This window comes from Poeciliopsis prolifica, unplaced genomic scaffold (assembly GCF_027474105.1).
Source record: "Poeciliopsis prolifica strain line A6 unplaced genomic scaffold, Auburn_PproV2 SCAFFOLD082, whole genome shotgun sequence".
NCBI lineage: Eukaryota > Metazoa > Chordata > Actinopteri > Cyprinodontiformes > Poeciliidae > Poeciliopsis > Poeciliopsis prolifica.
In genome coordinates, this window is record NW_026562457.1 from 800561 (window position 1) to 826736 (window position 26176).

Sequence of the window (26176 nt, forward strand, 5' to 3'; positions counted from 1 at the left end):
AAAAACGTAAGACTTCCTGTGTTTCCCAAAGCATGCTGGGGAAAAAAATACTACTGAGATTCATGAGATACTAAGATTCATCAAATTAATTTGTTTATATATTTATGTTATTTAACCTTTACTTCACGAAAATACTAAATATATTTTGCAAGAGTGTCCAGGTCAGAGGTTCCAGAACATTCACAGCTAAAACATGATTCGCGCATTTCTGCATAAATTAGGATTATTATTATTATTATTCCGGCATGATGAGTTTCTGTAATTCCTGTTTCTGAAATGTAATCACACACACTAATAGCTTTCTAAATACTTTTCAGAATTTTTACCAACTTTAACATCGCTAATGCTGATGCTAATGCTAGCGTAATCTTTTCCAACGGCAGCAATCAGGAAGTAATTTGTCCTTCAGAACCGACCCAGTCTGGTCCAGAAGGAGAGCTGGCAGTAAGTTACAGGCAGAAAAACATTCTGAGTGAACTCACTGGGTCTCTTCGGGTCACTCCGGAACACTCCCCCTTCAGCCGTTTCAAGATGACGGCGCCGCGTTTATTAACAAGAGAGCGGAAGCGGAGCTGAAGGTGGTTCCGGTACGGGAAACGGCTAAAGGGCGATTCCACCTAATTTTACACGACTTTCCGCATCTTTAATCGACTCCAGTTTAAAGCCTAAAACACCTGAACTCTTCAAACCTGGACTGGATTATTCTGCTCTAATAGCAGAATATTTAGAACCATGTTTGGGATTTATGAAACTTTTATTTGATTGATGAAACTTCCATAAATGTTGATTTGACCACTTTTTAAAATCTTGGTCATAGATCTGCTCTAACTCCAAATCTACATGATTTGTGAAACTTCACTAAAGTTGAATTACTATTCTCACTGGTTCCTTTCAAATTTAGTTTTAATTCAAAACCACTTTTTTAATCCCAATGGGAATTTAAATATTGTAAGTCTTCAAATAGTTATGGTGAGGAAGGAAGGAAGGAAAGAAGGAAGGAATGAAGGAAGGAAGGAAGGAAGGAAGGAAGGAAGGAAGGAAGGAAGGAAGGAAGGAAGGAAGGAAGGAAGGAAGGAAGGAAGGAAGGAAGGAACATGAATACACGTTGCTGTGGGACATTAAAGATGTTTTCTGTTGTTTGGTCCGACTGCTGCAGGAAATCTTTGACCCGAGATATCTGGTATCAAACAAGCAAAAAAAAAAAAGTGCCACAACACTGAGGAGTTCATCTTTAATGTCACCAACAGTCGTGTCATCATAAATAAATATTTCAATAAAAATAAAAACCAAAAACATTTAAAAAATATCCCATGTTGCATGAAACTGAAACTAAACATCAGCTAAAAATATGAAAGAATAAAGAATCATAAATGTGTTTTTCTGCTTGTTTGCAGCAGATTTCAGAAGGAGAAACATTCCCAAAGGTCCGACTCAACAGCGATCCCAGCAGCCTGGAGGATGGAGCGGCTGAGTTCTCCAGAACCGGGCCGACCGGAGTCTGGAGCAGAACTGCAGCAGAACTGCAGCGGTTCTTCCAGCAGAGCCGCGTTCGGTCCAGAGTTCTGCTCGGCATCATGGGAAAAATGAACATGGAAAACAAAAAGCTACAAAAAATGAACTGGGGGTCCAAACGTGTCACTTCCTGCTGAGAGGAGAGGTCAGCGTAAGGCAGCCAATCAGAGTCCAGCTCTCAGGTGCGCCTCCTCTTGGCGCCTCCCGGACTCGCCGGGTTGGAAGACGACAGCAGTTTCTCTGTGGCTCGGCTCCTCTTCCTCTTCTCCGCCTCCTTCGCTCCTCCTGCTGCTGATGCTCCTCCTTCTCCTCCGCCCTTCTCCTTGTCGCGCTCCTTCTCTTTTTCCCGACTGCTGCTCATTCGCTCCGACATCTTCACAGATGAGTTACTTCCTGTGGGAGAAATTGGGAAAGAAGGATGATCTGCAGAGACGTCCATATGTCCTGTAGCACTTCCTGTCCTACTTCCTGTCCCCCACTACTGATAAACCTGCTCTGACAGAACGATCTGGTTAAGGATCATCACTAAAATATTCCTGATTCAGAGAAAATAAATGCATCAGGAAAACGCTGCAACTACAGATGAACCAGAAATCCTCCAGGCCACTAGGGGGAGTCGAACAACAAGTCATGTGAGAGTACTCTCAGACAAGACGCCCAAAAGAACCTTGGAGGGAGAAAGAAAAGCCTTATACTTTGCGTAATTTTTAACCTTTTACATTACAGAATAGCAGCATGTTTATGTTGGTAACATTTCCTGCTCCAGGCTCCCCCTAGTGGTCTGGAGGACTTCTGTTCATACTGTACAGTATTTTACACTTGCTGTTTGCAGCATTTCTCCTTTTGCTTCCATCTACTGTGGTTGCAACGTTTCTTCTGTAGGTATTGCGTTTTGTCCTTGGCGTTCTGTCTGTCTTTAGTCATTTCGGCTGCAGTTGCAGCATTTCATCTGCAGTCATACGACTCGCCAGTCACTGCAGTCTACAGACGTCTGATACAGCACATGGGAACAAAAGCAGGAGAGCTTGACCTTCTTCATGTGTAGCAGGAGGTTCTCTCTCCATCCTGAACTCCTCCTTGATCTCCTCCTCTGAGCCAGCTTCCCTGCAAACACATAGAGATCATCGTTCATCACAACCGGAGTGTCACACTGCTGAGGAAGACTCCTCAGGAGACGAGAGGAAGGACCTCACCTCCTTTCACCTCCTGGATGATCTCCTCCGGCAGCGAGAAACTCTTCTCCGTGTTCGGAAACGGCAGGATCTCCGACTCGTGCTGCTCGTCACACAGAACCGGTTGGTTCAGAGGAAAACCCAGCGAGAGTGTGTATTACTCTGTGTGTGTGTGTGTTACTGTGTGTGTGTGTATTGGTGTGTGTGTGTGTTACTGTGTGTATTGGTGTGTGTGTGTTACTGTGTGTTACTGTGTGTGTGTATTGGTGTGTGTGTTACTGTGTGTGTGTATTGGTGTGTGTGTGTTACTGTGTGTGTGTGTGTGTGTGTTACTGTGTGTGTGTATTGGTGTGTGTGTTACTGTGTGTGTGTGTATTGGTGTGAGTGTGTTACTGTGTGTATTGGTGTGTGTGCGTACCAGAGCCTGCATGTCATACATGGTCCCCAGATGGTCCCAGATAACAGAGGAAGAAACCTGCCTCCCGATGTTCTGGCTGAATTTATCCCGGATGCAGATCATGTGGAAGTGTCGGTTCACTCCTGCAAACAGAACCGACCCATCAGAACCAACAGAATCAACAGAACCGAGCATCCATTGGATGGATGCCATATTATATATTTGTTTGGAATAAATTCTTGAAATATTTTCCTTCTCAAACTTATGTTTATATATTAATTCAGAAAATGCAAAAAGCAACTTCCAGATTTTTTCCTCCAGATTGCGGAAGCAACCAGCGACAAACTGGGATCAGACCGGCCCAGTTTCTGCTCAGACTGGTCCCAGTATGTCTCGGATGTGGGCTGAATTGGTCTGGGTTCGTCTCATGTCCGGGTCCAGCCGCTCTCGCACTGGTTCCAGTGGGAGCCGTTAGCAGCAGAGCTAGCGTTAGCAGCCTTACCCACTGGTTTGTGTCCGATCATCGCGTGGAAAAGACAGACCTCCACCTCGTGGCTCCAGACCACCGAGTCCTCCCCGGGAACCAGAGCCGCGTCCGGAGGCTTCTCCTCGGTCTGACTGAGGGTCACGTCGGCCTCCCCCATCTTTAAAAACCGGGTAAGATCCGAGTAAAACCGAAACGTTTCAACCTAGAATCAGACCGGAACCGGAAGTAGGCGCACAGTACGGGGCTGATAATCAAAATAAAAGCGAATTTGAGCAACTTTAAACTTTTTTTTAATCATGACGGATTTTCTATTCATTCGTTGCTGATGTGGTGAATAATTATTTATTGGATAATTATTAATTACTGGAACAAAGAAAATTATTGTTTGAAAATGCTCCATTTTCAGCTTCTATTAACTGCAACACTTTTAGCAGTAAAGGCTTTTTAAAGCATCAACCTGCTGACACTTTGCACAAAACCATTCAGATATCCAAACATGTCATTCTGACTAGTCATAAATATGCATCTACAGATCTTCAATTGTAATTAAAGATATTTTATTTGAATAGAGTTTTTTTTTAATGACCCTTTAGGAAAGTCAGAACATTGTTTCTCTGTTAAAACCTGTTTTTGTGTTACCTAGGTAACAACACCTGGACCAGGGGTGTCCAAAGTGCGGCACGGGGGCCATTTGAGTCCCTTGGGCTGATTTTGTGTAGCCCTCCAACTGCCACTAAAACCTAAGATAGAAATGTGACCCGTCCATCACAGGCAGTTCATTTTATATATCAGGGCAGAATTACTATCATAAAGTCCAACACAAAGTTTTCATCTTTTTATGAGAAGCAGAAACTTTTTCTGAAAACCGTCTTTGTTGCATCCAAATTAGCTTTTGAGTTTTTAAACTTGGCTAAATAAACATTTTTAAAAAAGTGATCCAAGAATTGAAATAGAATTTGAAAATTGCAATTTTTTTTTTTTTTAGTTTTGGATCAATTCATAATTTCCCTTTCCTACCTCGGTCAGCAGGTCAAAGGTCACACTGGAGCCTGTTTGGAAGAACCGTAGCATCTAAAGTGGAAGCGTTGAGATTTTAATGCAGTCAGACGGAGTTATACTTCTCCAGACGGTAACCAAACCACCAGAAGGTTTATTGCAAATCCAACAGACAGTTTGGGCCAAGAAGCGACGGCGCTCACAGATACAAAGAAGAAGAAAAAAAAAACATCTCAGAGTTGAACTCTGTGAAGGCTACTGAACTCCACGGAGCCGGATACAAGCGGGACTTCAGAACCGATCGGATTCACATCAAAATACAAAACAATAATAAAGCGTCGACCATCAGTCACAACAGAAATATTAACGCGAAGCTGAGAATCTGCAGCTCAGAGGGTCAAATGAAGCATTTCTAGACTTTTCCACATCACCTGATTTACATGTCAAAGCCTGGGCATGATGGGAAATGTAGTTCTGGGAAGTCCAGCAGTTTAAGAGCCTCTGGACTCATTTCTACACATCGTACAAAACTAAAGCTCTCCTTTATTGTTTACATTTATTCAACTCTTTTAAGATATGACAGAAAACTCCATCAGTAAATATTCTCATTTATCTCCTGTGAACCAATCAGAATGAGGCTGAAATCCCCAGATTGGCCAACCTGACTCCTCCTCCTGCCTGACAACCAATCAGATTTCAGAATGAAGGGGCGGGTTCGCTGCTTCCAGTGGCTGCAGATCAGATCCAGGAGCAACTTTGATCCCTTAACCTTCCAAATAAAATTCATTCTCATTCCTCATCTCAACAATCTGCTGATTTTCTGCATTTTTCTTCCTGTCTGAAAAAACAAAGTTCAAAAGGAAGAAAAAGAATAACTCAAAATGTTAAAACTGACCCTTAAAATCTAATAAACACGTCGGAGCTCAGACAGACAGAGTCACTGCCGTTTTATGCTGAACTGGTGATACAGAAATAAAAAGTTTGAATTGATGTCATGACTCAGCTCTGACAGGAAACTCCTGGATTTGTCCAGATGTTTGGGGGGAAAGCTGTAAACATTCAGAAACATTAAAACTGACGTTTTTACAGGAACAAAGTGAAACTGAAGCAGGTAAAGGTGAGCGGACAGAAGCAGGAAGCAGAGACGCGCTGAGGAAGCTTAGGCTTAACGGCTTCCTGGTCCGGACACACAAGCCCCGCCCACTCGCCTGGCCCCGCCCCTCAGCAGCTCTGTGCTCCTATGACTGCAGCTGTGGCGAGGAGGAGGAGTCAGGCACCGAGCAGAAACAAAGCTCCACCCCTCACGGTACCATAGAAGCTGTAACCATGGAGACCGGACATAAACACGTTGGCAATATAAGCCCCGCCCTTCCCAAAGGGGCGGGGCTTCAGTGAAATGTAACAGGGTGGGAGGGTGGCAGTGACAAATGCTATTGGTCCTTTTTCTTCTCAGGTTCTGATGACTCCTCTTTAGGCTCCGCCTCCTCAGACGACTCCTCGTACCTGCAGAGAGGGAGCCATGTTTGATTTTACTGTGTGACGTCATGTGACCGTTACTGCTCTCTGACGTTGAACCATCAGAGAGCAGTAAAGTCTGATTCACGCCATGCTGTAAGATTTAACCGACGCCGTTCATAAAGCTTCAGAAAAACTGTCTGCAACATTTCATTAAATATTCATAAGTCACCCCTCCCTTTTTGATTTAACGGAGGGCTAACTAATGGCAGAGCTAAGTTTTACCTTGATGCTTTAGCAGTTTAGCTAGCTTTGAAAGTGTTTAGCGCACTTAGCTTAGCGTTAATTGGTTGTTTTGTAAACTAAGTTGAATAAAGTTTGTCGTCTGTTGAAACTTTAGTTAATTGTTTATATTCATGCTTTTATTTTGAAGTTTGTTTACACAGCAGTGTGATGCAGTGCAGATTATTTACTCTGTACCCAGAATGCATTGCTGTAGTTCTACAGTAAACAGTTTAAACTTTCTGACTGAACGATAATTTGATTGAATTAGTGAAACTGAAACTGAGTGAAAGGTTTGTTCTGATGAAGCGGAAACCACGCAGGAAGATGTGCAGTGACTGATTTGATCCTGATGAGGGCGATATAGCACACGTATCAGAGTTGGTATTAACGCGTTTGAGCTTTGGCTAAACACCAAAAACTTTCTGTTGGCTCTGGTTTAGGATCCAAAACTCTCCATTTTTAAACAGAAACGTTTGGACTTCTGATCCAGTCTGAATAAAGCGGGTCCGTTTTGGTCCTGGAGGACTGACGGACAGGCGGGCGTTCTACCTGCCCAGGCGTCAGAGAGGTGAGGCAGTAAGGGCAGGGGGCGGGGCTTAACTCCTACATGGAGGTGGGAAGAACACGGCGGTGTCGGGGGGAGGTTTCCATGGATGCAGCCAGGCTTGCAGGAGAGCCGCTGACAGTCGGGAAGGAAGTGATGCGCGGAGAGGCAGGAAGGACTTCCTCTGATGACTCGTAGCTATGGCGACGGGGAGGATGAGATGAAGAGGTGAGGATGAGGAACAAAAGAGAAGAAGAATGTAAGATTTTATCTCAAACTGCAAATTAATCAGAGTGAGGATGATGAGGTGAGGAAGAGCAAACGGGAACGAGAAGGAAAGATGGCGGCTGGATCTTCTGCTCGCCGGTTCCGACCCAAAACATCAGCCTCATTGTCCAATCAGAACCCAGAAAACATCCAGACGGTCCAATAGGAGGCGCTCCATCAGACCAGACATGACAGAACTGTCGGTCCGCCTCAGACCCAGATGTGACGGTTTGAGCAACAGAACCAGAACCGCTGAGTTTCATCTGCAGGGTTTAGGATCAGAAGAACCAGAGACCAGGCTGGACCGGATGGACGGACTGGATGGACGGACCGGGTGGATGGACCGAATGGATGGACCGGATGGACGGACCGGGTGGACGGACTGGGTGGATGGACCGGATGGATGGACCGGATGGACGGACTGGATGGACGGACCGGGTGGACGGACTGGATGGATGGACCGGGTGGATGGACCGGATGGACGGACCGGGTGGATGGACGGACCGGATGGACGGACCGGGTGGACGGACTGGATGGATGGACCGGATGGATGGACCGGGTGGACGGACTGGATGGATGGACCGGGTGGACGGACCGGGTGGATGGACCGGATGGACGGACCGAATGGACGGACCGGGTGGATGGACCGAATGGATGGACCGGATGGACGGACCGGGTGGACGGACTGGGTGGATGGACCGGATGGATGGACCGATGGACGGACTGGATGGACGGACCGGGTGGACGGACTGGATGGATGGACCGGGTGGATGGACCGGATGGACGGACCGGGTGGATGGACGGACCGGATGGACGGACCGGGTGGACGGACTGGATGGATGGACCGAATGGACGGACCGGGTCGATTGACGGACCGGGTGGACGGATGGTCCATAGAGACGGTCATGAAGCTCTCGAAGTCTTTCTGGATTTCATTTTTCTATTTCAGTTCATTTTTATTGTTGATTATTACGAATATTTACTTTTTAAAATGACCTTTGACCTTCCATATGGACAGATTGATCCAGGTTTATTTTTCTCATCAGAAGATCAACCGTTAGTACCTGGCGGTCGCCATGGTTACTCACCTGAACATCTCGGTGAGCTCTCCCTTGCAGAGCGCCACGACCACGGGGAAACCGACGCAGGCGGGGACGAGGTAGACAGGGCGGGCTGCAGCGAGAGAGAGCGTCAGAAACCCGGTTCCACCGAACCCGGTTCCACCGAACCCGGTCCCATTCCATGGTTGTGATAAAACTTCCCGGACGTCTGGCCCCGCCTCCTACCTGTGCGTGTTTGAAGGTGTGCATGACGAAGATGGTGAGGCCCAGACCGAAGATGTAGGCCAGGAAGCTGGAGTAGAAGTACGTCCTGCTGTTCTTCTTCAGGCTGCAGACAGACAGACGAAGACATGAGGACATGAGGACGGGTCCGGACCGGTGGGCGGGTCGGGGAGAGCGGGCGCCTCCGCCGCCGGACGCTACCTGACGTCGAAGCGCAGCAGCAGGGCAATGAAGATGCCCGGGATGACGATGTCTCCCAGTCCCAGCATGGCGAAGTTACTGGCCTCCAGTCCTTTCTCCAGTAAGTCCTGAGGAAACACCACTGGGAGACGGAGACTCGGGTCAGAACCGGATCAGAACCAGATCAACAGGAAGCAGGAAACAGGAAGTGCCCTGAAAAGTCGACTCACATTTAATTGGTGCCTCGAACGACTTGGCCACCGTTACCATGACGTTGGTCCCGACACCTGCAGGTCAGATCAGACAGGTGAGGAAACGTTCCGTCCAACTGTCAGGAGGTCAGAGGTCACTCTAGGGTAAATAAAAGCTGCAGCAGATTGAAATGTCTGAGGAATGTGAAGGAAGTAATTGGGATTATTAATAAAGTTTATTAATCTATTTCTATTGTGTGTTTTGTAATTTTCCTTGATCATATTTTTATTCATTATTTTACACTAAGATTTAATATTTTAAATTTATTACATAAGTTAATATAATTGTAATTGCAGCACTATTTATTAGGGCAAGTATTAATTACATTTACTAAATATTGTGTTTATTGTATTAACAATTTATTTTTATTCTGAATTTTACATTTTTAAAACTATTTTGTAATAATTTTTGTAATTAATATAATTTTATTTGCAATTATCATGTAAATAAAGTACAATAAACATATTTCCTCTGTATTTTTTGACATCCTATTTAAAAAAATTATTGAATTTCTCTAAATGTCTTCCTGGTTTGAAGTGTCTTTCCCTCCTGTGGTGCGTTCACTGACCTTCAGTAAATCAGAGACCAATAGAGTGAAGCTGCTTCTTTGAACAGCATAACATTAATCTTCAGTCTGTCTTATTGAATTATTAACAGTTAAAAAGTTGAATCTTGTCAATGCAAAAATTATTTCTTCAACTCAAAATAAATAAACTTGGGTACTTTTATTTTGAAAAGCACACACCACTGTAAAACCTAACTTCCTTTTCCGTTGAAGCAGGATTCTCACCCAGAAGACGTCGTAGATGAAAAGCCCCCCCAGCAGGATGCAGCCGGTACTGACGTTGTTCAGGTGCAGCAGCTCCACCCCGTTCAGGGCGAACGCCAGGCCAAACACGTTATTGGCTATCCAGTGCTGTGATGTCACAGAAACAAGCGCAGTGATTGGCTGTGAGCGGCGGCCAGCAGGCCAACAGAGGGAGGTGGGTTTACCTTTTTGAGCAGGTACCAAAGCCCGACCACGCTGCTGATCAGCAGGCACACCAGGTTCTTGGTGTCAAACTCGTAATTCACTATTTCTGGAGGCAGAAAGAGAATCTGTCGCATTCAGCTGGAAGAACGTTGATTTAAAACTAAAACAGAAAATCCAGCAGCTGCCTGAAACTGAACCGGCGGATCAGAAACACGTTGAACAGAAACTTGTTTCACTGTCAAACTGTAAATATCTAATTGATCAACTTCGTGCAGATGAAACTTTATCAAACGGTCTGCAGGTGTTCAGGCCACAGGAACCAGGCGAGTGACTGGCGGTTCTGGACCGCCATCGACTCGCCTCCGTCCGGTGATCGACCCGATGGACTCACCTTCTTTGGACTCTCCAGAACCCTGCGTGAACAGCAGCTGGTACTGCTTGTTGGGGAGCGACTCTGGGAAGATTCTGGACATGGCAGGACTGGAAGACAGAGACGGGATTAGACTGGGAGGCAGCAGCGCTGGTGGACCCGGTTCCGGTTCTGATGGTACCTCATGGTGTGGGACAGAGCCAGGACGCCAAGGACGAAGAAGTAGACGGACAGCAGCAGGTTGATGTATTCCTGGGAGAACACCTGCAGGACGGAGCGCGCTCAGTGAGAACCGGCCGACCCGGCAGCCGAGCAGAACCGAGAGGTCCGAACTCACCTTGAAGAAGAGGTAGAGTCCGAACAGCGTGCAGCTGGCGATGATGGGGAACCGAGCCGCGTCCCGGCTGGTGATGGTCTCCGGGGCGTCGGCAGAGTTCTGGGAGGAAGGGGACAGGATGATGGTCTGAGCAGAACCGGATCAGAACCAGATCAGAACCCAGCAGCTGCTGGACTGGAGTCCTTCAGCCGGATCTGGACCTTCAGTACGGATCTGGACCTTCAGCACCGTAAGAACACGGACATGAATCCAGAACCTGCAGACGGATGTGGAGTTCTGGCTCCTGGGTGACCTTTGACCTCAGAGAGGATTGGAGTTCGGAATCGTCTATATTCTGCTCCAACCCGCACTGGAGACGCAAACTGGGTCAGACGAGCGGGAGGAGGGATTCATCAGAACCATCTGCTCTCAGCCGGGTCTCAGAACCCGCTGTGGATCCGAAGGCAAAGAACGGTTGGTTCTGAAAAACCCGGTTAGATGGTCAGGCCCGGCGCCGGTCGGGGAGTTCAGGACAAACAGAATCAGGCAGGCTTAAGTCCAGAACCCACAGCAGAACACATCAGTCAGAGTTAGAACACAACAGAACCACCACAGTGGGCCGTTAGCTTCAAACAGAACCGGTTCTGGATCCATGGCGGTACTGATCCACATGCAGACCAGAGAGGACGATGATGGAACATCTAGAACCTGGCCAACCACTGGACCGGAACCACCTGATACGAGACGCAGGAAGAATCCAACATGGCTGCCAGGCGTCTCAGGAAGTCGCTTCGCATAAAGCGACTCTTCTGCTGCTTCCTCATTTAATATTTGCTTTTATTTTGAAGGACACTTCCTGTTTATGCCGTTGGCAGCCATGTTGGAAGCTCCTGCTGAATGGAGCGGTTCCGGTTCTGTCAGACTTGCTCCAGAACCAGCGGCTCATCTCATCCCTGATCCAGCATGAAGACGGAACGGGTTCCAGAACCTTCAGAACCTGGTCCAATCCACCAGAACCAGAGCGGCCTCATCAGAACCCAGTCCAGTTCCACAGAGACGACCAATGATGTGGTTCTGGTGTTTAAACTGCAGCTTCTACAAGCTTCCCTGGTCCAACCTGGACCCAGCGGACCAGAACCACCGGAACCACCAGAACCTGACCACATCCTGGAGAGATAAATCAGCCGTTTGGTTCTGACAGGTCAGAACAGGGACACCAGTCTGTCCTACTGGGTCTTGGTTCTGACCCAGATATGGGCGGTGTCCCAGCTCTGGTTCTGATCCATAATTGGAACCACGACCAGAACTAGAACTGGGTCTGAACCAGAACTGGGTTGTGGTTCTGACCCAGTCCAGGTTCATGTTGTGTTTGTGCCGCAACAACAAAGTGGTTCGGTTCTGATACTCACTCTGAACCCAGAGTCGTACCCACCGTCTCCGAGCTCCTACAGATGGACGCAGAGACAAGATGGCGGACAGACAGACAGAGAGAGAGGTCAGAGGTCAAGTTGCAGACTGACAGAAGCCTGGAAGATCAGCTGGAGAAACAGGTGATGAACATTAAGGAGCAGGAAGGAAGTCACGTGACACCAGCAGCACAGGCGGTCCAATCAGCTGCCTGGAAGCTGGGAACCAATCAGATTCGAGGAAACACAGAGGGAGGAGCTTCAGTTGGTTTATAAACAATAGATGAGCATCCAACCATCCATCCATCCAACCAACCATCCAACTGTCCACACTTTCAACCATCCTACCTACGCATTCAACCATTTACTCATCCATCCAGCCATCCATCTTGGACTTCTCCACTTCTCCATCATAGAGGTCAGAGGTCAGGAGGAAACCCGTCCATCCATCTCCAGGTTCCTGAAGCACCTTTAGATGTTTCCAGATGGAACTGGATCTTCAGTTCCTCCAGGAAGTTCTGGTTCTTCTTAAGGCCTCCTCCAACCACTTCACAACTTTCACCATATTTAATAACTCATGTTATAAACTCGCTACAGTTTCAGAACCAACTCTAGTTCTGATCCAGGTGAGGCCCACCAGGTGAGAAACTGTCCAGCTGGAGGCCATTAAGCAACCCCCCACAGCATGATGCTGCCACCACCACCCAGTCCTGATGAACAGGGTTGACAGCAAAGGGTCAGCATGGGTCAAGATCTGGACCAAGGTTCTGCTGAGTCAACCCTCAGAGGAACACCTGGACTGGACACCTGGACTGAACACCTGGACTGAACACCTGGACTGGACACCTGGACTGGACACCTGCTGTAACGGAATCCGGTCGATCATTTTCATGATGATTTCTGAGCCGCTAAAGAAGCTAATAATCAGCCAGAGCGCAGTTAGCAGGGGATGCTAACCGGCGGAAGCTAGCGGTTCTACCCCACGGTGGCCCGGTTCGGACCGGTTCGAACCGCTGCTTACCTTGGACTTGGAGCAGGTGACGGACCGCAGGGCTCCGAAGAAGATGGGCAGCAGGGCCATGACCACCAGGCTGCCGTAGGCCAGCGCCGTTCCCTCCGGGGTGGCCACGAATTTAGCCGTGGCGTTCAGCACCTCGGTCTCGTTGGAGTCCGTGGCGTTCGGGACGGCCGCGGGGACGGGTTCTGCCTCTGCCATGGCGGTTCCGGGTGGAGGTTCCGGGTGGAGGTTCTACAGGGGGGCTGCTGAGGCTGCGGCGGGAACTGACGGGCAGAGACAAGCGGGAACTGGCGGTGCGGGAGGCTCATTCATCTGCCGGAGCGGCTGGAGCTCGGTAAGGCCACGTTTCCTAAAGCAGAGAGGGGCGGAGGGCAGCAGAGGTCTCACTCTGATGCGTTTCCTGCGTCTCTAAGGCCACGTTTCCTAAAGCAGACCCCAGAGAGGAGCGGAACTGAGGAGAGGGCTCACTCTGATGTGTTTTCTGAGCCGTTCACTGCGGGGCTCTTCTTGATTTTCTTTGTTACCGTTTAACGTCAACCTTCTGGGGTGGAGTGTAACTCAAATGATCTATTATTTAATCCACATATATGATCAGTTTTAAAATGTTATTGATTATCTAAACAAACTAAAAATGTTAAAACTTTTACTTTCTGACTCTCCCGGTATTACATTAAATAATTAATATATCCCTCTAACATAGATGGTCTTGGAAACAGAGAGCTCACTCTGATGCTTTTTCTGAGGCAGCAGAAGAAGTGGATGGTTTATTCTACCCCTAATTTTAATAACCAACATTTTCTAATACACAAAGAGATGAAGCGACAAGAGGTCTCACTATGCTTTGTTTCCAGAGTTTGGCTAAATGTCATGTTCCTCATAAGATCCTAAAGGATTCTCAGTACGGTTCTGAAGGTCCATTTGTCCATGTTAATTTAATTTCAGAATGAATAACAAAGTAAGAAGAGCAGTAGATGGAAGATTTATTGATGATTGTTCATATTTTATCTGTCCATTTACCAAGTTTTGTGTTTTCCCAACAGTTTCCGTTCTGTTTGACCCAGATTGTTGACCTATAGTCAGTTGCTTGAAGTTTAGTTAATGTACGTTAAAACTAAATTTTATGCATCTTTTATTTCACCTGACTCAAGGTGTAAAGAGGGAAGGTGGAACAGCTGTGGTTCTCACTGTGACGTGTTATAAAAATACAACATTAACAGCAGATTTAAGGTTCAGTTTCACAGAGTTTTAAAAATCTAAACATTTTATTTATGTTCGAAGAGTTTCTGACATTTCATTTACAACAGTTTCTGTGTACAATCAGAAAATCACCTATGCTGGAAAAAAAAAAAAAAAAAAAAAAAAAATATATATATATATATATATATATATATATATATATATATATATATATATATATAAGATGTTAAAAAACAAAACAAACCCCTAAATCTGGTTTATTAAAAACACTTATTCTGAAGTTAAAGGTAAAAACTTTAATTCCTCCAGTCTGGAGACATTTCCTGTCTTTCAGTGTCAGCAGGTCAACTCAGAGGTAAACAAGGATTAGATCTGAGTTTACAGATTATAGCTAATCTCCTATCATTTAAACTTCAGTTTGCTTTTCTTTGTTAAAAATCTGAATCTCCAGCAGAAGACACAAACCCGACGTTAGGAAGAACGTCGCTTCTGGCTCTTAAAGACTTTACATTTTGAGTAAAATCTCCTAAATGTACTTGTTCAAAACTGCTTCATAAAATCTAACAGGATGGCCACCTAGACTGGATCAGACGATCACAGAGCAGGAAGGAAGAACCGGATGATGGCGCTGAACAGGACCAGCAGGGGCGCGGCCTGCAGGAGGGGGGCGGAGCCTTTTAATCTCACCTCGATTGGATAGTGTTCGCTCAGTAGCAGCACCTGGCAGACAGAAGCAACAGAAACCAGAAACTGTGAGACGGATACAAGGCAAACAGATGAATGATGAAAAATGCACAAAACAAACAAACAACTGCAACAGAAAAACTCTGCAGCTACAGAAAATGGAAGCAAAAGGGAAAAAGCTGTGAATAAACTCGCACCACAGACCATTTGTCCTCCTGGCCACCAGGGGGCGCCGGCCATCAAATCACATGGGAAAGATGGAGGAAGAAAGAAAAGGTCTTTGGCCCGGTCCCAGTGCTCTACCTCCTTCCTGCTATCTTTTTTGTGGGAGTGGAATAGAAAGCTGCTCGGTTTATTATCATGATTTCTAAACAAATGGTTTCTTATAGGACTAGAGGAAGAAACTGATGAATTTATTGTTAAAATTTTGGCTCATAAAGTCACAACTTTTGTCTAAAAAGGAGATTTTAGTTCCATTAGACTTTTATTATTCACGTGTAGCACCAGATATTTATTTTACGTTTTCTATAAGCCGTATGTTTGTCCTGAACTTGATCTTTGTTATTATCTCCACTTTATACCAAACTAAGTTTTATCTGCATAAAATAAATGGTGATAATATTGAATTCAACAAGTCATAACAAAACAAATATCTCCAGCAGAAATACTGCAGATATTTGAACACATTGAACATTTAAAATTATCTGTTTGGTTGTAGTTGGTCTTTTTATCTACTGACCATCCTAAAAGTCTTTTAGGATGAATAAACAGTGACCAGTCTTCCATTTTGGATGTGAAGTTACGACCCAGGGCCGTTCTGTGCCTGAACTCTGAACCCTGAACTCTGATGTGACTTTGACTGGGCCGTTCTCACCACTGCAGTCTTTACTGACAGCAGCATATTTATGTAGGTAACGTTACAAACTCCAGACTCCCCCTGGTGGCCTGGAGGACTGCTGTTTTGGGCCGTCAACTTGCAGTGTTTTTATATAATGTTTTTATAATTTGCAGCATTTTTTATGTTTTTAAGAGTTTACATCATTTATGTGTTTGTAGTGTGTTTTGCTTCCATATAAAAACTTTATAATCCAACCACAAAGATGGAGGATTTTTATTGGGATTTTATCTGGTGGAAACAAAGTGGTGCATAAATGTGAAGTGGAAGGAAAATGAAGGATTTGTTCAAAATGTTGATGTCTCTCTGGTGCCTCTCATTAAAATCCAGGGTGGAGAAGAGGCTTCATCAGTAAGTCCAGCTGAGGGTGATCTGACCTAAAGCATCAAAACAGATCAATCCTCAAGAAGTACAAACATGTTCCGGTTCCTTCTGCTGGAGCCGCGTCCTACCTTGGCCTGCCGGAGTCTGAATTCTTTGCCGAAGTTGAAAACATTTGCAGAGTCCGGCCTGATGCCCTGCAGGAAGGACTGACCATGAACCACGATCCTGAGACACAGAGAGGAGGAGGCATGGACTCCTCAGTGAGTCTGGAGAACACCTGCAGCCGTTTGGTTTCTCTCTCGAACACAAACCTGTCGTAGGGGCAGTTGGTCAGGTCGGTGACGGTGGTGTCCTCTCGGTCTCCGATCAGCCAGGAGAAGTTGGAGTTGGTGAAGAGTCGGATGTTCTTCTTGTCGTCCCGGGTGACGTAGGCGCAGCCGGCATGGAAATCTCCCAGGAACATCACGTTCTGAAACACAGGGAGTCAAACCACGTCAAGAAACTCCGGTCCAACTGTCCAGGCAGGAAACAACGCCCACAATGCACTGGGAAACCAGAACCAACCGACCAGAAACAGGAATAACCAGAACCAACTGACCATCCATCCATCCTAAACACTTCCTCATCTGAACATCCCAACATTTTCCCAGGATCATCATTTCTAGAAGTTTCCAGCTTCGTTTATCTGACCTTTGACCTCAGAACCGTGAAGTTGCTGCTGCCTCACCGTGTTGTTCCACTTTGCGCTGACTTCCTCAAAGACGTCGTAGAGCCAGTCAATCTCCTGGACGGCGTGATCCGGGTCGGTGTGGAGCGGAACCAAAACGAACTTCTTGATGTCTGGAAGAAAAGACGTTCAAACGAATCAGAGAAGGAAAATAAGAACCATTTTAGTTCTTTTAACAATCTACTGACCAGTTTTATTGCAGCTGAAATGGACGGCAAACGGCGGCCGGACGAAGGCTTTACCTTCGTACTGGTGCTGATCCAACCGTTTCACCAGGTGTGTCCTAATCAGAGGGTCAAGGGTCAAATCATAGATTCACGAGTCAGAGAGGGAACTAGGACTCGCACTTATTTATCAGGAAGAATGAACTGAGGAAGGAAACCAGGAAGGACGAACAAGAGAAACAGGAAGGAAGGAAGGACACAAAAAAAGGAGGAAGCACAGGAGGAAACCGTGAAGGAAGCACAGGAGGAAACCGTGAAGGAAGCACAGGAGGAAACCGTGAAGGAAGCACAGGAGGAAACCGTGAAGGAAGCACAGGAGGAAACCGTGAAGGAAGCACAGGAGGAAACCGTGAAGGAAGCACAGGAGGAAACCGTGAAGGAAGCACAGGAGGAAACCGTGAAGAAAGCACAGGAGGAAACTGTGAAGGAAGCACAGGAGGAAACCTGAAGGACACGATAAACTGAAGGGAATAAATAATTGAATATTTTAATTGAAATGTTAGTAAAAGTTAGTCGACTTTGTGTTTATAATGAAATCCTGCGTCTCACCTGTAGATGAAGACGTACTGCTCAAGGTCATCAGAGGCCTTTCCCAGACTTTGACTAGACAGGTATTCATAATGATGTTCATCATACCTCAACAAACGACACAAACACAGCATCTGTCCACTGAACGCAGCACTTCACAGCAACAGCCTCACATTTCTGCACAGAAACTCACACAAAGCGCCCGATCCAGAAAATCTGGACATATTTTACATATTTTGGCATTTAACCATTAATTTCTGACATTTTTAAATTAATATTATAAGTAGCTGTTACTAAACTGACCAGGACACACAAGTGATAATTTACCTAAATTATTGATTTATAATTACCTGAAATCATCAAATGACAACACACCTGTCTGAAGTAATGGGCTAAATTAAATATTTTTATAATACGCAGAATAAAGCTAACAGATATCATTGATAATTAATTTAGATAAGTTAATATACTGTATTTTATAATAGTTTATAACCCATAAAGCTATTATTTATTAGCATACCTGTCCACAGTTTACTGATGCTAACTAGTGTGCTAACAGTGGGTAAGCTAACGTAGCTTTGGGAATCACTTGAACATGTTTTGTGTTTGGTTTGGAAGTTGGAACCTGGAACTTGGATTAAAACCACGCCCAGTTTAACAGAGCTGATGGTTTCAGCCGAGTGTCAGAAAACCAGTGGCGCTTGCTAGCTGCTGTTACTGGCTAAATGCTACTAAGCTAGCATACCACTACTATATTCTCCAGTAAACTCAACATAGCTGTCAACATTTAACAGATGTTGACTTTAACGTGTGTATCAGGAATTTAATGGTTTATTGTTTTGAATTTCACTTTTTAAGCTGATGTGGCGGCCATATTAGATTTTTTGAAGTTATTATTCCAATGTGAATTTACGAGATCAAATAAAACACACCAGATATCAGTTAGCTGCAATGAAATGTTTGGAGGTCTATTTTTAATAGTCATAATGATATGAAACATAACGGTCATGTTAGTAGTAGATGTGGGTCTGCCAGCATAAATAAACCCACACAAAAATATTCAGAAGCAATAATCAGTAATGATGCTTTTATTGATTGGTTTTTAGGAAATGAAGCATGCTAACATCTTTAGCGTGAAGCCCCTGCAGGTTAGTAAAAAGAGTAAATCCCAAGTTTTTTATTTGAACATATTTTTCTTCTAAACAACCAAAGAAAATAATTAGCCCATAATAATATTTAAAGTGTAACACCAGACAGAAGATGGTCATCCATGTTAGAAAGCAGTTCTGGGTAAACTGGAAACCAGTTCTCCTCCAGTTTATGATGCACTTTTACATTAAACACAGTAAAGATTTCAGCACATATCAGAGGATTGTTTTAATTGATCTGGTTTTGCTTTTCTGTCCCGTCACAAATGAATAAAAATCATTTTAAATCCACTTCTGGCAAAGGTACAAATAATTTAGTTTTTTCTCATCATGTGGTAGGAATATTTCAGTAATATTTCAGTAATAATTCAGTAATAATTCAGTAAATGTCAGTAATAATTCAGTAAATGTCAGTAATAATTCAGTAAATGTCAGTAATAATTCAGTAATAGTTCAGTTTGATGCAGAAGCCACCCAGGATGAACATGAAGGTTTCAGGAACAGAATAAATCAATTGCTGCTCCTGAAGAGACCAGGATTAGTGAAGGAGGTTAAATGAAGTGATTATTTCCCAAATGCACTTAAAATTCACCGTACCTTTTATTTGACCTGTTGGAGGCAGACAGCAGACACAGATCATTATTATCTGCTTTATTACAGTCATTATCAATTAGAAAGCACAGTTTGAAAATGATAACCTTCAAGTTTCTGTTTCTAAATACTTGTGAACTGAAATAACTGTTTATACAATCAACTTAAACATTCTGAAACTCTGTGTGTTTATGGGTTTATTTATTGATGTGAAATAGATTTATTTTGATTTAGCTGTCGGTAAATTACGGCAACAGTCAGTTCAATACCTTCTGCAGATGATTCATAACCACAAAATAACTGAATTAGACACAAAGTAAAACTATAAAAACTATTATAACCCAGCTTCTGTGAACGCACCAGAGGCGTAAAGTTTGTTTAAAAGAAAAAAATATTTGAAACTGCAAAACAAAAAAAAAACTTTGAAAATGAAAAGTAGTTTATTTTTGAGTTTCAAATCTTTTCAGTTTAGATGGAGGAAGTGTGTAAACGTGGATGATGAGGAAGAGATGAAGGCTGGAGGTGACTTTTGTCTAACGAAGCACCAAATTCATTTAAAAATTGAACTCAAATACGCTCCGAGTCATTTTTCTTCTCTGAAGCTGAACTTCCTGCATCAGGAGCTGTCTGCCGCCAACAGAGACCCTGACTGCTACTGCTGGATTTTAGCACCACAATCAGCTGCTGGTCTTCCAGAGTGGAAGTGGCCTAATTAAAGTACGCTGCTCCCAGTGGGCTTCTGGTTCTGGGTCGGACCGGTTTGTGGTTCTGGAGGCGTACCTATTGAGCGACGCCACCAGAACTTTGACTGCTTCCAGTTTCGGATCCACAACATCCTGCAGGACGCAGATATCACAGCGAGACACGATCTGCACGGCGGCGGGTCGAACCGGAGGAGCAACGTGAAGCAAACAGGAGAAGAAGAAACTTAAAGAAATACAAATAAACCATAAAAACAGGAGGAGAAGCATTTCTAAAGAAAACATGAAAACTTTTAATTGAATTTTTATGTTTTCACTCGTGTGTTTTGTGTGTGTGTATCAGTCTGTGTGTGTGTGTATCAGTGTGTGTGTGTGTGTATCAGTGTGTGTGTGTGTGTGTGTGTGTGTGTGTGTGTGTGTGTCCTGCCTTGGTCAGTGTGTGTGTGTATCAGTGTGTGTGTGTGTGTGTGTGTGTCCTGCCTTGGTCAGTGTGTGTGTGTGTGTCAGTGTGTGTGTGTGTGTGTGTCAGTGTGTGTGTGTGTGTGTGTGTGTGTGTCCTGCCTTGGTCAGTGTGTGTGTGTCAGTGTGTGTGTGTGTGTGTGTGTCCTGCCTTGGTCTGTGTGTGTGTGTGTCAGTGTGTGTGTGTGTGTGTGTGTGTGTGTCAGTGTGTGTGTGTGTGTCTGTGTGTCAGTGTGTGTGTGTCAGTGTGTGTCTGTGTGTGTGTGTCCTGCCTTGGTCTGTGTGTGTGTGTGTGTGTGTGTGTGTCCTGCCTTGGTCAGTGTGTGTGTGTGTGTGTGTGTGTGTGTGTGTGTGTGTGTCCTGCCTTGGTCAGTGTGTGCATCACTCTGTAATTTGCTGCCTTGTTCTTGTTGAACTTCTGGATGTTGTAGGAACAGATTCTCAGTCCTGCTGCTCCTCCGATCATCAGGCTGCAGAACCAAAGCAGGACGAGACCAACGCTGGAGGAGCGCCCCCTCATGGCTGGATCTGAGAAAGCAGCAACGACAGAGCTGATTGTGTTTCCTCCAGTTCTGATCTGATTTCCTCTTGGGAAAAATCTTCCTTTTACAGCTGACCTTTGACCTTTTCCCAGTTGCTCCTCTGGGTTCATTGCTGATGCCGTTGTGCTAACCTGCTGTTAGGCATAAACAGCAGGGGGTACTTACTTTTTCCATCTGTTGTGTTTTTAGAGGCACAACAGCCTAAAGACGTTTTAGTTTAATGTCAGAAAAACCTGAAACCAGGTGTGAGAATAAAAGTTCAAGTATCTCAACCTCAACATGTTTTCAATGAACTAAGAGTAAAAAGTAAAAAGTCGAGTAAAGTACTGAATGATCATCAATCAAAATATGATCAATGACATCATCAGGCGGACCAACATGTAAAGTGAAATGGACTTAATAATTCATCAGGTCTGAGTCTGGAGGGTTTTGGTTCAAACATTTTGATTTTCACTCAGTGGAGAGAAAATCAAAATTCAAAGACACTTTATAATCAAATTACTCAAAAATAAAAATACTCCTAAACACATTTCATCAAGAAGTTACCCAAATGAGACAGAATAAAGTTTCTGGGTTTGTTTTCAGCCTGCAGGTTCGACGTGATGCAACGTCAAAACGTGTTTTCTCAGAATCAGGGACAAAATGTTCCCACGACGACAAGCGGCGAGGCGTCGCTCTGAGAACTGTGTCTCAGTTCGGATCTTTTCTTTTGATCCAGAGAAACAAGCATCACTTCAGGACAAACTAGCAGCTGGCAGGACGATTCGGCGCCGAGCTGAGAAACTTTAACTCTGCTCTGCTTTCCTTCACTTATTAACTCAGAAAGCTGCAGCGACTGCAGGCAGAAATGAAAACCTGTTCAGCAACGTCAGATTTCTGCGAAGCGTCTGATTCACCAAGCTGGACTCCAGATGAACCAACTGAACCCAAAACAATGAGGCTGTTTGCTCCCATTCAGGCTGAATGGAACCGGATCCTGATTCATCAATGAATCAGAACCAGAAACTCCAAACACAAGATTTCATCCAGAAACATGAAACAAAAGATTCCTAAAGAAACAGGAAAGAAAGATCCAGAAACATCTTGATGAAACTTAAAGATCTCGACAGGTGGATCATGGCTGCTCAGGTCACTGTGGGGCGTTTAAAGGGCCAGAGTTACGGTTTCCATTTCATTGCCCAATACAGTAACTATGTCATAAAAATGCTGTTTATGTCCAACATGACTTAAACAACATTTCACTTCCTGATTAATGCCTTGAAATTGGGTCCCTGTCTCTTTAAGAACTCCTGCTAGTTCTGAAGCTCCGCCTCCAGGAAGTCATCCAACATGGCTCCGCTATTAACCCTTTAACGTTTCTGCCAGTGTTGCTCTGAGCAGCAGCTCAGCAGCTGTTTGCTAATTGCTGCTGGCTAGTCTGAAGGAGCTGGCAGGGGGTGGAGCTTTGGCTCGAAGGCGGGGCTATGTCCATGCAGGCGTTTAACAGCTGACTGGTTGCCATGGAGACAACACTTCAGACTCAACCTGAAGGTATTTCAAATATCCAAAAATGACAAAACAGAAAATAACGCCGCCATGAATAAAGTGAATGATAAAGTCTCTGTACACATTTCAATTGATCAATTTAGCAATTAAGTGATCGGTAATCACTAAATGAAAGAATTAACCTGCAACAATAAGAGCTCAGTTATCAGTGAGAAGACCTGGAATCAATAATGAACATGAAGTCAGACATGAACGGATCAGAACCAAATATCATCACAGGAAACCTTCCAGGAGACTCTCATGTTCAGAACCATAATCAATCAACATTGATTAGTTGATCAGAATTGATGATTCTGGTTTTCCGTTTACCGACCTACCGATCGATGGGCTAATTGATTGATTGATTGATTTTTCTAGTGTATTTTAGAGAAACGATGAAAAGAGAAGCAGACATGTTTGGTGAAATGACTGTTGGCTCTGCTGGAGCTCTGGACCAATCAGCCGCCATGTTGCCTGCAGCAGAATGGCTGCCGGTTCTCCATCAGGCAGCATTTCAGTGACGCAGCAGCAGCAGCTGGAGGTTTCTCCGCCAGGCTTGTTGATCTCCGTCTGCCCCTCCCTGCTGGCAGAACCGGAGGAGCAACTCTGCAGAGCGGCAACAACCTTCAAACGGACCGAGCGAGCCGCCGCCGGCTCTGATCCAACACACTTATTGGTCCAACCAGTGGGAAGCTAATTTCAGACATTAGGACTGTAAGCTAATGGTTTTAATGGTGTTTGTAGGAGTTCCTCCCACAGAAAGTCTGACATCAGAGATAAATAAAATGAGCCGCTGTGACTCCAGAGCGTGAAAACAGTTTGTGTCTGAAGCGGTTATGGATCACTGTCTCTGGAGCACAAGCTGCTCTCCTTGCTGGTTCTGGGCTGTTTTCCTCTGATAGCCTGCTGAGTCAGCATGTTGACTGCTCAGGGTTTCTGGGAACCGATGCTGTGGTCATGTGATCGTCCTCCCACCCTGCACTGATTCATTCTCAGGTGAGACACACCTGCAGCAGCTGGACAGCCGGAGCCGCCCAGGAACATCCAGCCCTCCGTTTCTGGAAACGGTTTTCAGAAAATGCCTCGGTCTCCAGACGCTGTTTGAAGTTTCAGCAACTTCAAACTGTTTCACAGTAAAAACGACATCAGGAAACCAGTTTGATCCAAACTATTCATCATTCACTTTGTGAATTGGCTAAAATTCACGACAAATGGATGAAAAGATGGATGCTGAGTTTCCTGGTCTTGATTTAAATGTGTGTTTAAATTTAAATGTGTGTTTAAATTTAAATGTGTGTTTAAGTTTCTGCTGATACATGAAACTGATTTGATCAGAAAATCATTTGCTGCCTCTTGTTCTGACTGGAAGTTCATCCCATCAGGCGATGTGTAAAAACTCTCACTTAGCATCTTATTGACGTGTTTATCCACTTTTCTGACAGAATAACTGCCTGCTGATATTAAACATTGGTCTGAAAACTGCAGTCAGCGCTGCGCTGATCATGTCAATGACACATTGTCTGGTTGTTTCTGTACGGAGCTTCATTTCATTTCAATTGTCCAGCTGGTGAAACACGTCGAGTCCTTTGTGCTGCAGCCGGATGAGCCGGACTCGTTTTCCTGTTTTTGTCAACAGTTCACGCAGCACAACGCAGAATATCTGAGGATTCTGCAGCACAAACGGCTCAGATGCTGCAGAGTCCAGACCTGATGCTGCAGAGTCCAGACCTGATGCTGCAGAGTCCAGACCTGATGCTGCATTTGAAAATAGGAAAACTCTCTTCACCTGCTGCGTCAGGATCAAAGATCAGCTCAGAACGACTTCCGCAGCGACTGCTCTCCACCGCAGGATTAGCATCTGAGGGCGTTCAGCTTCTATGCACCGTAAATCTGGAACAAACTTCCAGAAAACTGCTAAACAGCCGGAACACTGAGATCCTTTAAATCGAGGCTGAACTGGTGAGAGCTGCTTTCGATTAATAATCACTGGAAGATTGATTTTGATGATGTAATGTTTGCTTTTAGGACAAAATAATCAATAAATCAATAATGCTCAATAATTTCCATTTGTTGTTTTTCTACCAGAAACTGGGTGAAAAACGTCTTCAGTCTGAACTAAACCTTGTTTCCAGACTCATAATTCGGTTTTTCTTCGTTGGATATTAAAATGTCTTCTGGTTTAAATGTTCATTAGAATTGATCGTTTATCCATCTTGCTGTTATATTACTGGAAACGATTTCAATATTATCAATATTATTGTTTTGGAGAAACTTTTATCGTTATCGGCCGATTTGATCAATTTGTATCTTGTTTTTATGTCTTGTTGTTGAAAGGTGTTACATAAATAAACTTGATTGTTTGATTGATCGACTGATTGATTGATCAACTGATTGATTGATCGACTGATTGATTGCAGCTTTTGCCATCAGTAGGGATTACATTATGAACATGCTGTATTAATGTTGCAGTCAGTCGTCGTTTCTAAACGATCCTGAAGCAGAAAAACAGACGGAAACAAAACAAACCAACATGAAGCATCCAGAGTTTCCCTGAACGGTTCCTCAGCACAAACGCAGCATCTGCTGGCAGCATCACGGCTCTGGGATCCTGACCATGTTTTTATGAGTCAGAACGAGCCCCGGTCCGTCACCGTGACGAATCTGATCACATTCAGGTTCTGTTGGTTCCAACAGAAAACGGGTCGCAGCCAGTCTGAGCCGGACTAACATTTATCCACTTTGAACGTAAAGCTGGTGCAAACACATAAAGTATGAAGAGGAGGAAGAAGACGCCAGATAGAAATTTAGCAAATTATTAACTTCAAACATTTAAAAAACACTTGCACTAGTTTTCTCTTTCTGGGACACTTGTCCTCTAATTCTGTTCTTTGTAACTGTCTTTATGTGTTTCTGAAGGTTCAGGTCAGAGTTCATCACTTTTCACCAACACGTTAAAACTTTTAGAAGTATTGAGGTTAACTGGCATCTGAAAATGATCCGTTCTCTTCTAACTCGGATGTTTCTACATTTTGAGCTGATTCTGTGACCCCATGGCTGCCAGCGGTCTGTCTTCCCGTTTCCTGCCTGCAGGCGCTGAAGCCACCAGGTGTTTGTTTCTCACAAACCAACAGAGCTGCTCAGTCAGAAGAACTTCTGAAAAACACCCAGCTCCAATGAAACCCAGTTTATAACGTCTGCCCAGTACATCTTACTGGTCCCGACCCAGTAAACGGCTCTGGTTCTCTTACCTGCTCAGGTGAGACGCGGGTCGGTGAAACGAGCAGAAACTCCGAGTTTCATCTGATGGGTGGAGGCTCAAGGAGGGACCACAAGCTCCGCCCACTGCAACGCCTCCTCCGGATGCGTCAGGTTAGCCACGCCCCCAACCCGCTCTGCGCGGTGATGCGTTCAATGCTTCAAAAAACAACAACTTTCCAGTGACTTGCTGAGGTCATTTGTTGACGTTTGATTTGCAGTAAATTTGAATGTAAAAGTTGCTGCAAACACAAGAACATGACCTGACATCCAGTGGACGAGGAAGATGTAATATTTCCACTGCCAGATAGGATTTTACCACATTTATAGTTTTAATAATATTTACAGAAATTATTAAAAAATCAAGTCAAGTATCTCAATTGGATCTTCTGAAATTTATGAACATTTAAGAGTTCAGCTACTTCATTAAATGCAGAAAATACTTAAATATATTTTAAAAATTA

At 44.6% G+C, this 26176-nt stretch overlaps 3 protein-coding genes across 5 annotated transcripts; all 3 read right to left on the reverse strand.

Annotated features, from left to right (window-relative positions):
• Window positions 1–1217: 1217 nt before the first annotated feature.
• On the reverse strand, window positions 1218–3849 carry LOC129352974 (MRG/MORF4L-binding protein-like). Its single transcript, XM_055022181.1, has 6 exons — window positions 3584–3849; window positions 3103–3224; window positions 2701–2787; window position 2662; window positions 2543–2611; window positions 1218–1905 (listed from the first exon to the last, which is right to left on the reverse strand). Exons 1-6 carry the CDS (start codon window positions 3723–3725, stop codon window positions 1691–1693), a joined length of 636 nt encoding a protein of 211 aa, XP_054878156.1. The 5' UTR covers window positions 3726–3849; the 3' UTR covers window positions 1218–1690.
• A 3058-nt stretch (window positions 3850–6907) lies between these two features.
• LOC129352973 (minor histocompatibility antigen H13-like) lies at window positions 6908–13403 on the reverse strand. Its single transcript, XM_055022180.1, has 12 exons — window positions 12917–13403; window positions 11899–11934; window positions 10511–10609; window positions 10355–10437; window positions 10195–10283; window positions 9824–9909; window positions 9617–9746; window positions 8809–8862; window positions 8600–8720; window positions 8383–8504; window positions 8204–8288; window positions 6908–7046 (listed from the first exon to the last, which is right to left on the reverse strand). Exons 1-12 carry the CDS (start codon window positions 13109–13111, stop codon window positions 6908–6910), a joined length of 1239 nt encoding a protein of 412 aa, XP_054878155.1. The 5' UTR covers window positions 13112–13403.
• A 988-nt stretch (window positions 13404–14391) lies between these two features.
• Window positions 14392–25829, reverse strand: LOC129353005 (deoxyribonuclease-1-like 2). 3 transcript variants are annotated; one of them, XM_055022216.1, is made up of 10 exons: window positions 25706–25824; window positions 20756–20919; window positions 20012–20100; window positions 19238–19249; window positions 17514–17600; window positions 16929–17023; window positions 16741–16853; window positions 16325–16482; window positions 16142–16238; window positions 14392–14830 (listed from the first exon to the last, which is right to left on the reverse strand). In XM_055022216.1, the coding sequence occupies exons 2-10, from the start codon at window positions 20909–20911 to the stop codon at window positions 14705–14707; spliced, it is 933 nt and encodes a 310-aa protein (XP_054878191.1). In that variant the 5' UTR covers window positions 20912–20919; window positions 25706–25824; the 3' UTR covers window positions 14392–14704. The 3 variants fall into 3 exon arrangements, with proteins under 3 accessions (XP_054878191.1, XP_054878192.1, XP_054878193.1); XM_055022218.1 differs by having other exon boundaries at window positions 14721–16066; window positions 25706–25829; XM_055022217.1 differs by lacking the exon at window positions 19238–19249.
• Window positions 25830–26176: the final 347 nt, after the last annotated feature.

What these genes read in the sequence shown, in the direction of transcription:
- LOC129352974 (XM_055022181.1), bottom strand. Translation starts at nt 3,725, where the DNA reads ATGGGGGAGGCCGACGTGACCCTCAGTCAGACCGAGGAGAAGCCTCCG. An exon ending in GATCGGACACAAACCAGTGG is followed by an intron (nt 3,225 to 3,583) that starts GTAAGGCTGCTA and finishes TTCTGTTTGCAG; the next exon opens with GAGTGAACCGACACTTCCAC. An exon ending in TGTATGACATGCAGGCTCTG is followed by an intron (nt 2,788 to 3,102) that starts GTACGCACACAC and finishes TGTGACGAGCAG; the next exon opens with CACGAGTCGGAGATCCTGCC.
- LOC129352973 (XM_055022180.1), bottom strand. Translation starts at nt 13,111, where the DNA reads ATGGCAGAGGCAGAACCCGTCCCCGCGGCCGTCCCGAACGCCACGGAC. An exon ending in GGTACGACTCTGGGTTCAGA is followed by an intron (nt 10,610 to 11,898) that starts GTGAGTATCAGA and finishes CCTTCCTCCCAG; the next exon opens with AACTCTGCCGACGCCCCGGA. An exon ending in GCTCTGTCCCACACCATGAG is followed by an intron (nt 10,284 to 10,354) that starts GTACCATCAGAA and finishes TCTGTCTTCCAG; the next exon opens with TCCTGCCATGTCCAGAATCT.
- LOC129353005 (XM_055022216.1), bottom strand. Translation starts at nt 20,911, where the DNA reads ATGAGGGGGCGCTCCTCCAGCGTTGGTCTCGTCCTGCTTTGGTTCTGC. An exon ending in TGATGCACACACTGACCAAG is followed by an intron (nt 20,101 to 20,755) that starts GCAGGACACACA and finishes GCCGCCGTGCAG; the next exon opens with ATCGTGTCTCGCTGTGATAT. An exon ending in TTTCAGCTGCAATAAAACTG is followed by an intron (nt 16,854 to 16,928) that starts GTCAGTAGATTG and finishes CTTTTCTTCCAG; the next exon opens with ACATCAAGAAGTTCGTTTTG.